The 13121-nt window shown below is 43.1% G+C and overlaps 1 protein-coding gene across 1 annotated transcript; it reads right to left on the reverse strand.

Moving 5' to 3' along the window:
- Positions 1-1111: 1111 nt before the first annotated feature.
- LOC311139976 (NLR family CARD domain-containing protein 3-like) lies at positions 1112-11762 on the reverse strand (the record flags this gene model as incomplete). The annotated part of the gene is made up of 5 exons (XM_084174962.1): positions 1112-1710; positions 1877-1980; positions 5636-5809; positions 9838-11662; positions 11759-11762. The coding sequence occupies 5 exons, from the start codon at positions 11760-11762 to the stop codon at positions 1112-1114; spliced, it is 2706 nt and encodes a 901-aa protein (XP_084031088.1).
- Between the last annotated feature and the right edge of the window lie 1359 nt (positions 11763-13121).

Genomic DNA, 13121 nt, shown 5'->3' on the forward strand with positions numbered 1-13121 from the left:
CTCCCTTCAGTGTTCCCTCTGCTATCCTCCCTTCAGTATTCTCTCTGCTATCCTCCCTTCAGTGTTCCCTCTGCTATCCTCCCTTCAGTGTTCCCTCTGCTATCCTCCCTTCAGTATTATCTCTGCTATCCTCCCTTCAGTGTTCTCTCTGCTATCCTCCCTTCAGTGTTCCCTCTGATATCCTCTCTTCAGTGTTCCCTCTGCTATCCTCCCTTCAGTATTCTCTCTGCTATCCTCCCTTCAGTGTTCCCTCTGCTATCCTCCCTTCAGTATTCTCTCTGCTATCCTCCCTTCAGTGTTCTCTCTGCTATCCTCCCTTCAGTGTTCCCTCTGCTATCCTCCCTTCAGTGTTCCCTCTGCTATCCTCCCTTCAGTGTTCTCTCTGCTATCCTTCCTTCAGTGTTCCCTCTGCTACCCTCCTTTTGAGAGTTGGCACTATGGTAGCATTCTCCTGGCATCTGCCAAACCCAGATTAGTCCGTCCGACTGCCAGATGGTGAAGCGTGATTCATCACTCCAGAGAACGCGTTTCCACTGCTCCAAAGTCCAATGGCGGCCAGCTTTACACCACTCCAGCCGACGTTTGGCATTACAGATGGTGATCTTCAGCTTGTGTGCAGCTGTCCTTTCATGGAAATCAATTTCATGAAGCTCCCGACGAACAGTTATTGTGCTGTCGCTGCTCCCAGAGGAAGTTCTGGTCCAGAAGGTTGTGTGTTTATACCTCTATCTGGCAATCCACCAAATTCACTTCAATATTCACCACCAACATTGACCAGTCAATGCTCAAATGAAATGAGTGTCCAAACCAAAGCTTTATTTATCTTGAGAAACTCTGGCCTACTGTACACAGACAGAGACGGGTGTGTTGTGTTTACTGCAACACATATTTAACAAACTAGTCATATTTACAAATGATTTGATCACACTTAACAATAAAATGTATCTTATTCAAAGTCAAAGGCGTTTTACTGAACAGCACTCTAACAGAACAGAACATGGATGTACAGTCACAGGAATACAACATAATAATCTCCTCACAACAACTGATTTATTAACGTCCATATCTGAAGTCATGACGACTGTCATCACCATCAAGTCACACGGTTGTGTTAGAACAGAAGGGTATGACTGTTGTCATGGAGACCCAGGTGTTTCTCCAGGACTTGAGAAGGCTCCTCTAATTGGCACAAGGACAAGGAGCAAGGTTCACAGCTGGTTAGTCCAAACGCTGGATAGAGGGGCTCAGTGAATGTGGTGTGGAATGTGTACAGGTGGGTCAATGTGTCAGAGAAGACCGTGTAGAAGGACAGAGTGCCAGCCGGCCAGTCCAGATACACTCCTATTCTATGCCTGGAGGGGTCCCTAAAGGGAGGGAAATTAATATATGCGCCATTATGACAAAAACTTGTTTTGTTTTCCATACACCAGGACTTGTCATTGCGTCCAATGGCAAAGTCATCGCTGATGCTGCCTCTTCTTTTGATTCCTTTGTATGTCACTCCAAGAGCAACGTCATCACTTGACTCCGTTTCCCAGTAATGGCGCTCAGTCAGACCCTCTCTACAAAGAACCTGATAACAACCATCAAATCTCTCTGTGTGATCAGGATATGGCTGTTCCTCAATCTCATATCTCACCACTCTGTTTCCTTTAGACAGAGAGAGGTGTCTGTTTGCTGTGTTTGGGTCCAGTGTGAGATCACAGGCATCTGTAGACAAGAGAAGAGGTAAGAGGAGAGCATCAGCTGGATTAAATCAGGAGTGTGTTGTTACCAGGGCTGTCAAACTATTTTAAAACATTGTTTATGTGTATTATAATACTTTCTTTCGTAGCAATGTTACTAACATTACATGTCAAGTATAATGTATTCTTACAGGTCTTCAGCAGCTCCAGTTTCACCCAGCACTCTTCGTTGTGGTCAATACTGTGCGAGAGGCAGTAGAATAGACAGAATATGTGAATATACTCAAAGGTCTTACTAGAGAATCTTGCTTTATTTTCATCAACTGCACTTACTTGATTTTCAGTCTACAGTCTGGATCTTTCATTGTAGCAGAGCGCATCTTCACTCCTGAGTCTCCTGGGTGATTGTAGCTCAGGTCCAGCTCTCTCAGGTGGGAGGGGTTTGACGTTAGTGCTGAAGCCAGAGAATCACAGCCTTCCTCTGTGACTCTACAGAATGGCAGCCTGCAAAGAGAGGTAATGACGATCCTTGGCACATAAATCTTGCTTTTATCACTCACAGCAGATTCAGACGAGACACAAATTGCAAGGCTCAAGACACGCCCACTTTACAATATGCCTCTCTGCCACAATTTGTCTTTATTTGAAAAGTGGACAATCTGTCAGCTAATTGCCACTTCACCGATTGCTTTCAAAATAGAAACGGACAATATTCATACGATTACCTGTGCAAACCACCTTTTCTCCTGTACTTTACTACCGGGGAAGTGTGAAACGATGTCTCAAAATGATGGGCTTATCATCGGAAATCGTAGACATGGTACAAAAAGTTTGGACCCACGTGTTTATTTATCAAAGTTGATATATCGATGGGGATTAAACGCACTGATATGGCAACTACATGACAAGAGAAGAAAACAGTCTGCTTACAGTAAGTGTTCCCCTTCGTGGGAGAAAATAGTTGATGTTTGATTAGATGATAATGTAGCCTAAACAAACTCGCCAGTCAGAAAAGAAAGCTGACACGGAAAATCCAAAACAATCGCGCAATTTGTTATCTTTCCCCTATTGTCAAATAAATATGCATTGGTTAATTCTAGAGCGATATATGTTAATTTTCACAACAGGTGGGTGCAATTTTTGGTACAAAACATTTCCGCCTTGTGTTTAGGCAGTGCTGCATTTGAGCTGGCACCTCTCCGTTTTCGACTGTTTTGTTCTGGAACCTATTTGGCCGGATCCGGTACCTCTCCTGGCATGAAAAACAACTTTTTACATTGATCGCTTTTATTATAATTTTTACAAAGTTCATTCGAGTTGCTTCTACATTAATTATCCTGCCCCCCACACAAAAAAACCTAATGTGAAAAAGTAGATTTTCAGGCCGGGCCTAATTTTCTAAGAGTTGATTTGGGTTGGGCCGGCCCGGGTTTATGGTTTGCGCAACATTGTAACCTATGTTTGAGACCAACGCATGGCCGTGACTGTGTGAGAAGCGCACCAGTATCTCTCACATAACTAGAATGAGATTCACTTTCTATGATCTCTCTCCCTCTCTCTGCTCTGATAGATATGAGCCTGAAACTCTCATCTCTCCAGCGTTGCACTTCATTTATTTCCTTACAGAAGGGTTCTGAACGAACTGCAGCACCCCTGATAAATTGAAATACATTTGAAAAAGTGATATAATTACTGCGGTCTGTTCAGAAAGAAATGAAATCATTCAGAATAGCCTACAACACCATGAGAAGGCCTATAATTTAACCACAGAGGATCTATAGCTTTTTTTTTTATAGCCTAGCTGTGGATTGTAGCCCTATAACAATATTTCAAATACAATCGAGGGAAAACAGGTTGGAAAGAAAATTGGCTCCTGCTGAAATGATAAGACTCTATGCCTCCTGAGTGGCGCTTTCCCCCTTCTGATAACCAGGTGGCGAATCGCATCTCTGCATGTCTGGCAGACATATCAGTATGGATGACGGATCACCACCTCAAGCTGAACCCTGGCAAGACGGAGCTGCTCTTCCTCCCGGGGAAGGACTGCCCGTTCCATGATCTCGCCATCACGGTTGACAACTCCGTTGTGTCCTCCTCCCAGAGTGCGAAGAGCCTTGGCGTGACACTGGACAACACCCTGTCGTTCTCCGCTAACATCAAGGCGGTGACCCGATCCTGCAGGTTCATGCTCTACAACATTCGGAGAGTATGACCCTGCCTTACACAGGAAGCGGCACAGGTCCTAATCCAGGCACTTGTCATCTCCCGTCTGGATTACTGCAACTCGCTGTTGGCTGGGCTCCCTGCCTGTGCCATTAAACCCCTACAACTCATCCAGAATGCCGCAGCCCGTCTGGTGTTCAACCTTCCCAAGTTCTCTCACGTCACCCCCCTCCTCCGCACACTCCACTGGCTTCCAGTTGAAGCTCGCATCCGTTACAAGACCATGGTGCTTGACTATGGAGCAGTGAGGGGAACGGCACCTCCGTACCTTCAGGCTCTGATCATGAGCTGCGCATCATGTCAGCTAAACAGGAAATTCCCTTCACATTTCTTTCAAGAAATCTGTAATTCTTCAATAGAGCCCTAGATGACATCAATCATGAATAAGTAGCCTAATGTCGCAAGTCTTTGGGTAAAAGCCATGGTAAAAGTTGACGGGAGATTGTGATGGGGCAGTTACAAATTATCTTTGGGCCGGTACCTTAGAAAGAGCTGGTTGGATAGAGAGTCATTTCATGCTAATTTATTAAATTAAGATCATATGTATATGCAAACGAGTTGTTATTTTCAAACATTATTATTAAATCAATATAATAACAAAACATAGAAAAGGGCCATATGTTTAAAAAAACGTTGGCAAATATAATTTCAAATAAGATTTTTGTATATATTTGACATTCAATTGAATAAATGAAGTCCCACCAAAATGTTTCGGATTCCATAGATTTTCTGTGTCATTATCCCAGTGTGGATGTGCTATAATACAGTCAATATTAGATTGATTTTTTTAATTGATAAAGAGTTGAGTATCCTACTCCATTAAGCAGCTGTTACATTGATCTGACCTGTATTTATGACCTTTTATACATTTTGATGACCGTTGCTATAGACAAAATGGAATGTACATGAATGTAGTCAAATATGTGCGTCCACATAATTTACAAACTCGCCTGTGTTGCTTCTTTCTACTGAAAATACCAGTTTTGATTGAAAGTTGAATAGTTTTGCTTTAGTGTCAGGTGCATAAATGATCCACTTGATCCACGGCAGGCTGAGTGAGTGAGTGTAGCCTACCAACCTCAGGGTCTCCAGTTTACAGTGGGGATTCCCCAGTCCAGCAGAGAGCAGCTTCACTCCTGAATCCTGCAGGTCATTGTAACTCAGGTCCAGCTCTCTCAGGTGTGAGGGGATGGTCTTAAGAGCTGACGCCAGTGCTTCACAACTTTCGTTATTGAGATAACATTGATAGAGCCTAAATGAGACATTTCAAAGAAACATATGAAGACAGAAATTCCCCAGTCCCTGCCAGCCACCACCATGATTGAAACTGTTTTACTCAGCTACCTGTTTTGTTGGATTTGCCCCAAACCTTTTATCCTGCGTCCCAGATCTGTTTTTGATCCATGCACAGTTTTCTCCTATATCAGCTGTTGAACTCTGTAGCTGTCTTAAAATCAACATTGGCCTTTTAGTGACATCCCTCTTAATAATTTTGACCTTGCTCTAAGGAATATGTACTTAGTGTCTTGGAATGTTGTATAACCTTCCCCTGATCACTGCCTGTCCACAACATCCATGGGATGTTTTAGAAATCCTCCATAATATTTATTTAACATTGAAAGTGTGGAGTTGGTTGTGGAGATTAGTGAAAATAATCAGGCTATGTCCTTCAGGTGTACAGTACATCCTTCAGGTAATACAAACGTGAGAACAAGAAACATACTGACCTCAATTTCTCCAGTTTACAGTGTGGACTTTTCAGTCCAGTGCAGAGCAGCTCCACTCTTGAATCGATCAGGTCACAGTGAACAATGTCCAGCTCTTTCAGATGAGAGGAATTTGAGCTGATAGCTGAGACTAGTACTTCACAGAAGTTGTCTGTTAGTTTATTTCGATACAGCCTGTACACAAAATTTATTTCATTTGATTAAAACATGCATTTTTTTGTAATTCAAAGATTTCAACATGCTAAATCAAATGCCTGCATTTATTTTGTAAATCAAACAACTCCTGACAAATAAATTAATTAAATTCACAGTCCAAATTAATGTACTAACAGAAAAACTACTGACCTCAGTATCTCCAGTTTACAGGGTTGACTCCCTAGTCCAATAGAGAGTGCCTCAACTACAGAATCCTGCAGTTTGATGTTACTCAAGCCCAGCTCTCTCAGGTTGCAGCAGATAAATGTTTTCACAGAGGAGACCAAATTATCACGTCCCTCGTTTGAGAATCCATTCCCGCTGAGACTGCAATGGCAGATATAATGCATTTTAAAGCAGCTTGTTTAATCAACACATTGAGGCAGATTGTTTTGTGAGACATGCTATTATAATTGTATGTGTAATTACATGTTACTGGATGCACGTAACATAACTGGTATCGTAGCATCTGTCAACAGACTGATGCGACGACTAATGAGAAACTTTTGTTTCGGTGCGTCATTAGCACATGGTTTGCAGTAATATGTAATCTCGGACACCCAGAACTAAAATCTTGCATAATTGCATCAGATGCTCGATTAATGCAGCATTCACGTGCTGGTCAGAACAAGGAAACTATAAAATTTCCGACTTGCTAACACAACCAGTTAGCAAGTCAAAGATTTTAGAGTTTTCTAGTTGCGACTAGCACGTGAACGCGGCATAAGTCAATTTTAGGCAAATGTTTGCCTAAATGATCATGGTCAAAGTAGTGACAAAGAACATATCTACACATGCAAGAAAGAAAATGTGACCTCATCATTCAACAGCACTTTTCTTCTTATTTAAAAAAATAAAATAATAATCTCTTCAATTACCTCAGTGCTTCCAGTTTACAGTCTGGGTTAGACAGTCCAGTACAAAGCACATCCACTTCTGAATCCGGCAAGATTGAATCTAACAGGTGCAGTTCTCTCAGTGGTGAGTTTGGTAACTGGAGAGCTGAGGCCAACGTTGCACAGTACCATCTATCCAGATAAACGCCTTCAATTCTGCAGAAACAGGAAAATTACATTTAGCTTCATTTTAGTCATTTAGCAGACGCTCTTGTCCAGAGTGATTAGGGTTAAGGGCCTTGCTTTTCACCTAGTCAACTCAGGTATTCGAACCAGCAACCTTGCGGTTACTGGCCCAACGGTCTTAACTGCTAGACTACCTGCCGCCCTAATTATTCCTGTGAAGATTTGGATCTGCACAGTTCTCCATAATTTTTGTTTACACACAGGCCCCGATTCCGATCTGAGTTAAGCATGCTTAAATGGAATGTAATTCCCTTTTCATGTGTTTTTCTCCATGCGTATTTTTGACCTTGAATGCTATTCACCCACTATTCATTTGAGGTGGAGCTTGAATAAATGAAGGTGTGGTGTAGGTGTGTCTACAAATACGCCGTAATCTGCCCTTGACTTAATTTCCCCACCTTTACGCGTGAGGAAACTGTGAATAAGGTTGAGCGAACCTGACGGTTCCAAGTGGAAACAGCATCTACTTTCTTTTTTCCAATACAAATAAAAGCATTCTCCATGCACTGTAATTTATAAATTGACAAGTGCTAGGTAAATGAGTAATCCATTTGGAGAAGGGGATTGTAAATACATAGTAATTGTGATCCTTATGATCCCTGGATAGTGCCAAATAATGAACGTGAGGCCCCCAGAGTGCCAAACATTGAACGTGAGGCCCCCAGAGTGCCAAACATTGAACGTGAGGCCCCCAGAGTGCCAAACATTGAACGTGAGGCCCCCAGAGTGCCAAACATTGAACGTGAGGCCCCCAGAGTGCCAAACATTGAACATGAGGCCCCCAGAGTGCCAAACATTGAACGTGAGGCCCCCAGAGTGCCAAACATTGAACATGAGGCCCCCAGAGTGCCAAACATTGAACATGAGGCCCCCAGAGTGCCAAACATTGAACGTGAGGCCCCCAGAGTGCCAAACATTGAACTTCAGGCGAAAAAAGCATGACGCTACAACGTCTGCACCATGAAAGCTGGAATCCGTTCTTGGTGAAACTGCCACGTCTTTTTGGGATATTACAACAACAAAGAAGTTACTTCAAACAACGAACACTGTTTTGTTCCCCCCAACATCATTGCAGGCGCGACAGACCACGTTGCCAGACACTCCTCTCCTCTGTTTCTTCAACAAAACAAAAACACTAATAAAGGTATTGGGGTGAACAGTGGCACTGTTTCACCTTATGCGGATTCCAGCTTTACAAGGGATATCCAGTAGAATTGTTTTACTGGTAAAGTATTAAGTAGCAGCCATATCAGCCAGGGAAACTAACTGTTCTCACTTTATGATAGAACATTCAGATTTATCTCCCTAACTATGGCGCTATTTACCTGAATTATTAGGATGTCCTTGTGATCACAACAAAACTACTTATTCTGCTCAAATAGAGATCATTAAATTGTGTTTTCTTTGGAAAGATGGGCCTGGCTAAGAAAATAACATTCAGTTAAGTAGCCTAACTCTCCTCTCAAAGTTGGGCGTGTATATTCTGGGGGCCCATGCTCCCGTCATCTCACATCTGTGTCTGAATTTTATAAAAACATTTAAATAAATAATTTTGACAGTAACCCACATGTAGCAAGCGTGGTGTCCAATCTACATGGGTGGTAGGTGATTCAGACAATATCGTTTTCATGCATCTAATTGCCGCCCGCCTCTGCCTCCTCAGTTAATTGGCTATCAAGCTTTTTTTTAAGTTAGTGAATCAGGTCAGACTCGGCTGGAGAGTGAGTGCGTTGTTCAAGATGGATAAACAAAAGGTAAGACCAAGTTGTGCACAAAAACGCCTCAAAAAAGTTATCTGATCAAGGTCGTGCCAAATTACCAAAGATAACCACATCAGCAATGCTACCACATCCTCAACTGAGGAAACTCCATGGCAGGTGGAAGCTAGTAGGCCTACTTATGCGCTAGCAGCCTCCCAGTCCCAACAGAGATCTCACTGCCCGGGTCAATGACAGAGGCCTGGCTCCTCCTCTTCCTCCTCCCCTCCAGAATAGTGACAGTTTCTCTAGTAAGAGTGCCGGCCCTCTTTATCCTGACCACTCCCTCTTTATCCTGACCACCTCCTCTCCCAGAAAATCAAGCTGATGACTGCCAGAGACCTTAGCGGGCGATCATGATAGCGAACCCCCATCTGTGAACACTGGTAAGCCTACGAGTGACGAGACGGACAGCCCAGACGGCATGGAGTCAGAGTTCCACTGTGTAATATAAATAGGCTACCAGCTAAATACTGTATATAGCTATAGATAGGCTAGTAAACTAGACTGCATTGTCTGCATAATGAAACAATCCCTAGAAAGCTATTGTTTTGACGTTGGACTGATTGTATTATTTGGCATTAATAGACTGGTTTTACACAGCACAAACTTTCTATCCAAGCTGTGAGACAGCGCAAGGACGGCCAAGGTAGGCTGTAGAGACAATGACGACCAAATAAAAATAAACGTATCCCGCTATAGGCTACTACAAGCGCTAGCACCACATAATCTGATAACCTATCGATAGACGGCAGCGTAGACGTCGCAATTTCACAACCATGGACAGCGACCGGTAGTCTATACTTGGTACTTTGACGCATTCGGGAGAAGGGGTTGGAAGGGTCCCAAAGCTGACTTTATGGGAGTCCGGAGAAACTGCGCTACACCAGTGCATATGTTCCATACTAACAGCCATCCAAATACAGACTTAGCTGATTTCTCAACAACATGGTTATTGCAGTTCGGGGAAAATTGGTAATTGCTCCAAAGCATCATGAAAAAAAATATTGTAAATTATGTCAGCTGTTCGACCAGAGAGAAGAAAGCTAAATATTTGCTTGTTATCGGCACAATAATATTTCAGCAAAGCGGGTTTATATTAAAAATTTGACAAGATACAGTATATTCATTGTTATTTGGTATGTGTGAATTTGCCAATCATTCTTACATTGCCTTTCTGCAGTTCCTCACAGCTGGAAGAAGTCTGAAATAACCCTTTTGGGAGGTTTTATATTTCTTCAGGACAAACTCATCCAACACGTCCTCTGACATCAGAAGTACATAGGCCAGTACTGAGCAATGGGCAGGTGTGAGCTCTCTGTCTGCTTCCTTTTTTGACAGATATCTCTGAATGTCTTCATGTAGGGAATGGTCTTTAACTTCTTCAGTCAAAGAGAAAAGATTGAGGCACCTCTCAGGAGAGACATCCATTAGATCCATCTCCTTAAGTATTGTCTTAATTTCTTTAACAATCTCTGAACTGTTCTCTGTCTTTGGCAGCAGGCCTTGTAGGAGACACTGAACGGATTCCATAGAGATTCCAAGAAGGAAGCGGAGGAACATGTCCATCTCTCCATTCTCTCTGGACACAGAATTGTACATTGTAATCTCCATCAACTCATCCAAGGGAAGGTCTACAGGCTCCTTCTCCAATATAGCTTCGAGATATGGTTCTGAACCTTCCATCAGGAAAGACTTGAGGCTCGATGACGTCTTAAGGCTCTTGGTTGCAAAACAGTGGAAAACAAAGAGGGCAGCAACAAACTCCTGAATGGTCAGATGCATGAAGCAGTACATTTTCTTTTTGTACACCTTCTCTTCTTTAAAGATTTCTGTGCACAATGCAGAGTAGACTGCAACTTCACTGATGTCAATGCCATATTCATTCAGGTCTTCCTTATAGAACATGAGATTGCGTTTCTCCAGATGTTCAAACGCTAGCTTCCCCAGTTTCAGAAGGAAGTCTTTATTTGATTCCCAGATCTTCTGTTTGTCCCTCTCATGCCCAGGATCCTTCTGTGCCAGCTGTATTTGAATGAGCAGGAAGTGAGTGTACATCTCAGTCAGAGTTGTAGGGATTTCTCCATTCACATTTTCTCTCAACAGTTCCTCAAGAACCTTAGCGGAAATCCAACAGAAGACTGGTATGTGGCACATGATTTTGAAGGTTCTTGATGTTGTAATGTGTGCAATGATTCTTCTGGCCACTTCCCCATTCTTGACCCTCTTCTTGAAGTACTCCTCTTTCTGTCGCTCATTGAACCCTCGTACTTCTGTCACCAGGTTGATGTACATACGGGGAATCTGATTGGCTGCTGCAGGTCTAGAGGTTATCCAGATCAGAGCGTTAGGAAGCAGCTTCTCCTCGATGAGGTTTGTCACCAACGCATCTACATTACCTGCCTTTGTAACATTAGTCACCCTCTTGGTATTGAATTTTAGTGGAAGTCGCTTTTCATCCAGACCATCAAAGATGAACAGAACTTTGCTGGTAGCATATATCTTTGCGTCTTTTATCTCTGTAAGTTCAGGGTGGAAGTCATTTATAAGTCCATGAAGACTTAACTCATCATCTTTGAACGAATGTAGCTCTCTGAAAGGGAGGACAAAGATGAAATCCAAATCCTGATTGGCTTTTCCTTCGGCCCAGTCAAGGACGAACTTCTGCACTGAGACTGTTTTTCCAATGCCAGCAATACCCTTTGTCAGCACAGTTCTGATGGGTCTCCTCTCTTCTCTCTCTTGTTCAGCTAAGGGTTTGAATATGTCATTGCAGTTGATTGGAGTGTCTGATGATGGTTCTCTCCTGGATGTATATTCAATCTGCCGAACCTCATGTTCGTTATTAAGTCCTTCATTCTCTCCCAGTGTGATGTAGAGCTGTGTGTAGATGCTGTTGAGGAGAGTTTCTTCCTCTTCAGTGCCTTCAAACACAAACCTAAACTTCTTCTTCAGACTGGCTTTATGTTCCTCTTTAACTCTCTGTATGAGTTCTGCAAGGACAGAGTCAGAAAAAAACAGCTTAGTTAGAGCATAAGATGAAGAAGAAGTCTTATCCACCTTTCACTCATATGGATCAGACTGCCTACTCATAGGCCACTATAAGCCCTAGTGTGGTGCTGTGGGGTTTTCATTTAATTTTTTATTTATCAGTAGTCAACTAAATTCTTAATTCCTCATCATACTCCTTTATTAGTAGTCATCTTCTTCAACTCATTCCATTCCTCATCATACTCCTTTATTAGTAGTCATCTTCTTCAACTCATTCCATTCCTCATCCTACTCCTTTTGAGTCCACACTTATTATACTGTATGTATGGTAACACCACCTATGGTAACACCTCCTGTGGCTATGGTAACACCTCCTATGGTAACACCATCTATGTCTATGGTAACACATCCTATGGTAACACCACCTATGGCTATGGTAACACCTCCTATGGTAACACCACCTATGGTAACACCTATGGTAACACCTCCTGTGGCTATGGTAACACCTCCTATGGTAACACCACCTATGTCTATGGTAACACATCCTATGGTAACACCACCTATGGCTATGGTAACACCTCCTATGGTAACACCACCTATGTCTATGGTAACACCTCCTATGGTAACGCCACCTATGGCTACACCTACTATGGCTATGGTAACACCTATGGTAACACCACCTATGGCTATGGTAACACCAGCTATGGCTATGGTAACACCTCCTATGGTTATGGTAACACCACCTATGGCTATGGTAACACCTCCTATGGCTATGGTAACACCTCCTATTGCTATGGTAACACCACCTATGGCTATGGTAAAACCTCCTATGGTAACACCACCTATGGCTATGGTAACACCACCTATGGCTATGGTAACACCTACTATGGCTATGGTAACACCTCCTACTGCTATGGCTATGGTAACACCACCTCTGGCTATGGTACCACCTCCTATGGCTATGATAACACATGCTATGGTAACACCACCTATGTCTATGGCAACACCTCCAATGGCTATGGTAACTCCACCTATGGCTATGGTAACACCTCCTATGGCTATTGTAACACCTCCTATGGCTATGGTAACACCTCCTATGTCTATGGAAACATCACCTATGGTAACACCACCTATGGCTATGGTAACACCTACTATGGCTATGGTAACACCTATGGTAACACCAACTATGGTGACACCACCTATGGCTATTGTAACACCTCCTATGGCTATGGTAACATTTACATTTACGTCATTTAGCAGACGCTCTTATCCAGAGCGACTTACAGTTAGTGCATACATTATTGCATTTTTTCATACTGGCCCCCCGTGGGAATCGAACCCACAACCCTGGCGTTGCAAACACCATGCTCTACCAACTGAGCCCTGCCGGCCATTCCCTCCCCTACCCTGGACGACGCTGGGCCAATTGTGCGCCGCCCCATTGGTCTCCCGGTTGCGGCC

Source organism: Coregonus lavaretus (assembly GCF_964263955.1).
Source record: "Coregonus lavaretus genome assembly, chromosome: 2".
Lineage (NCBI taxonomy): Eukaryota > Metazoa > Chordata > Actinopteri > Salmoniformes > Salmonidae > Coregonus > Coregonus lavaretus.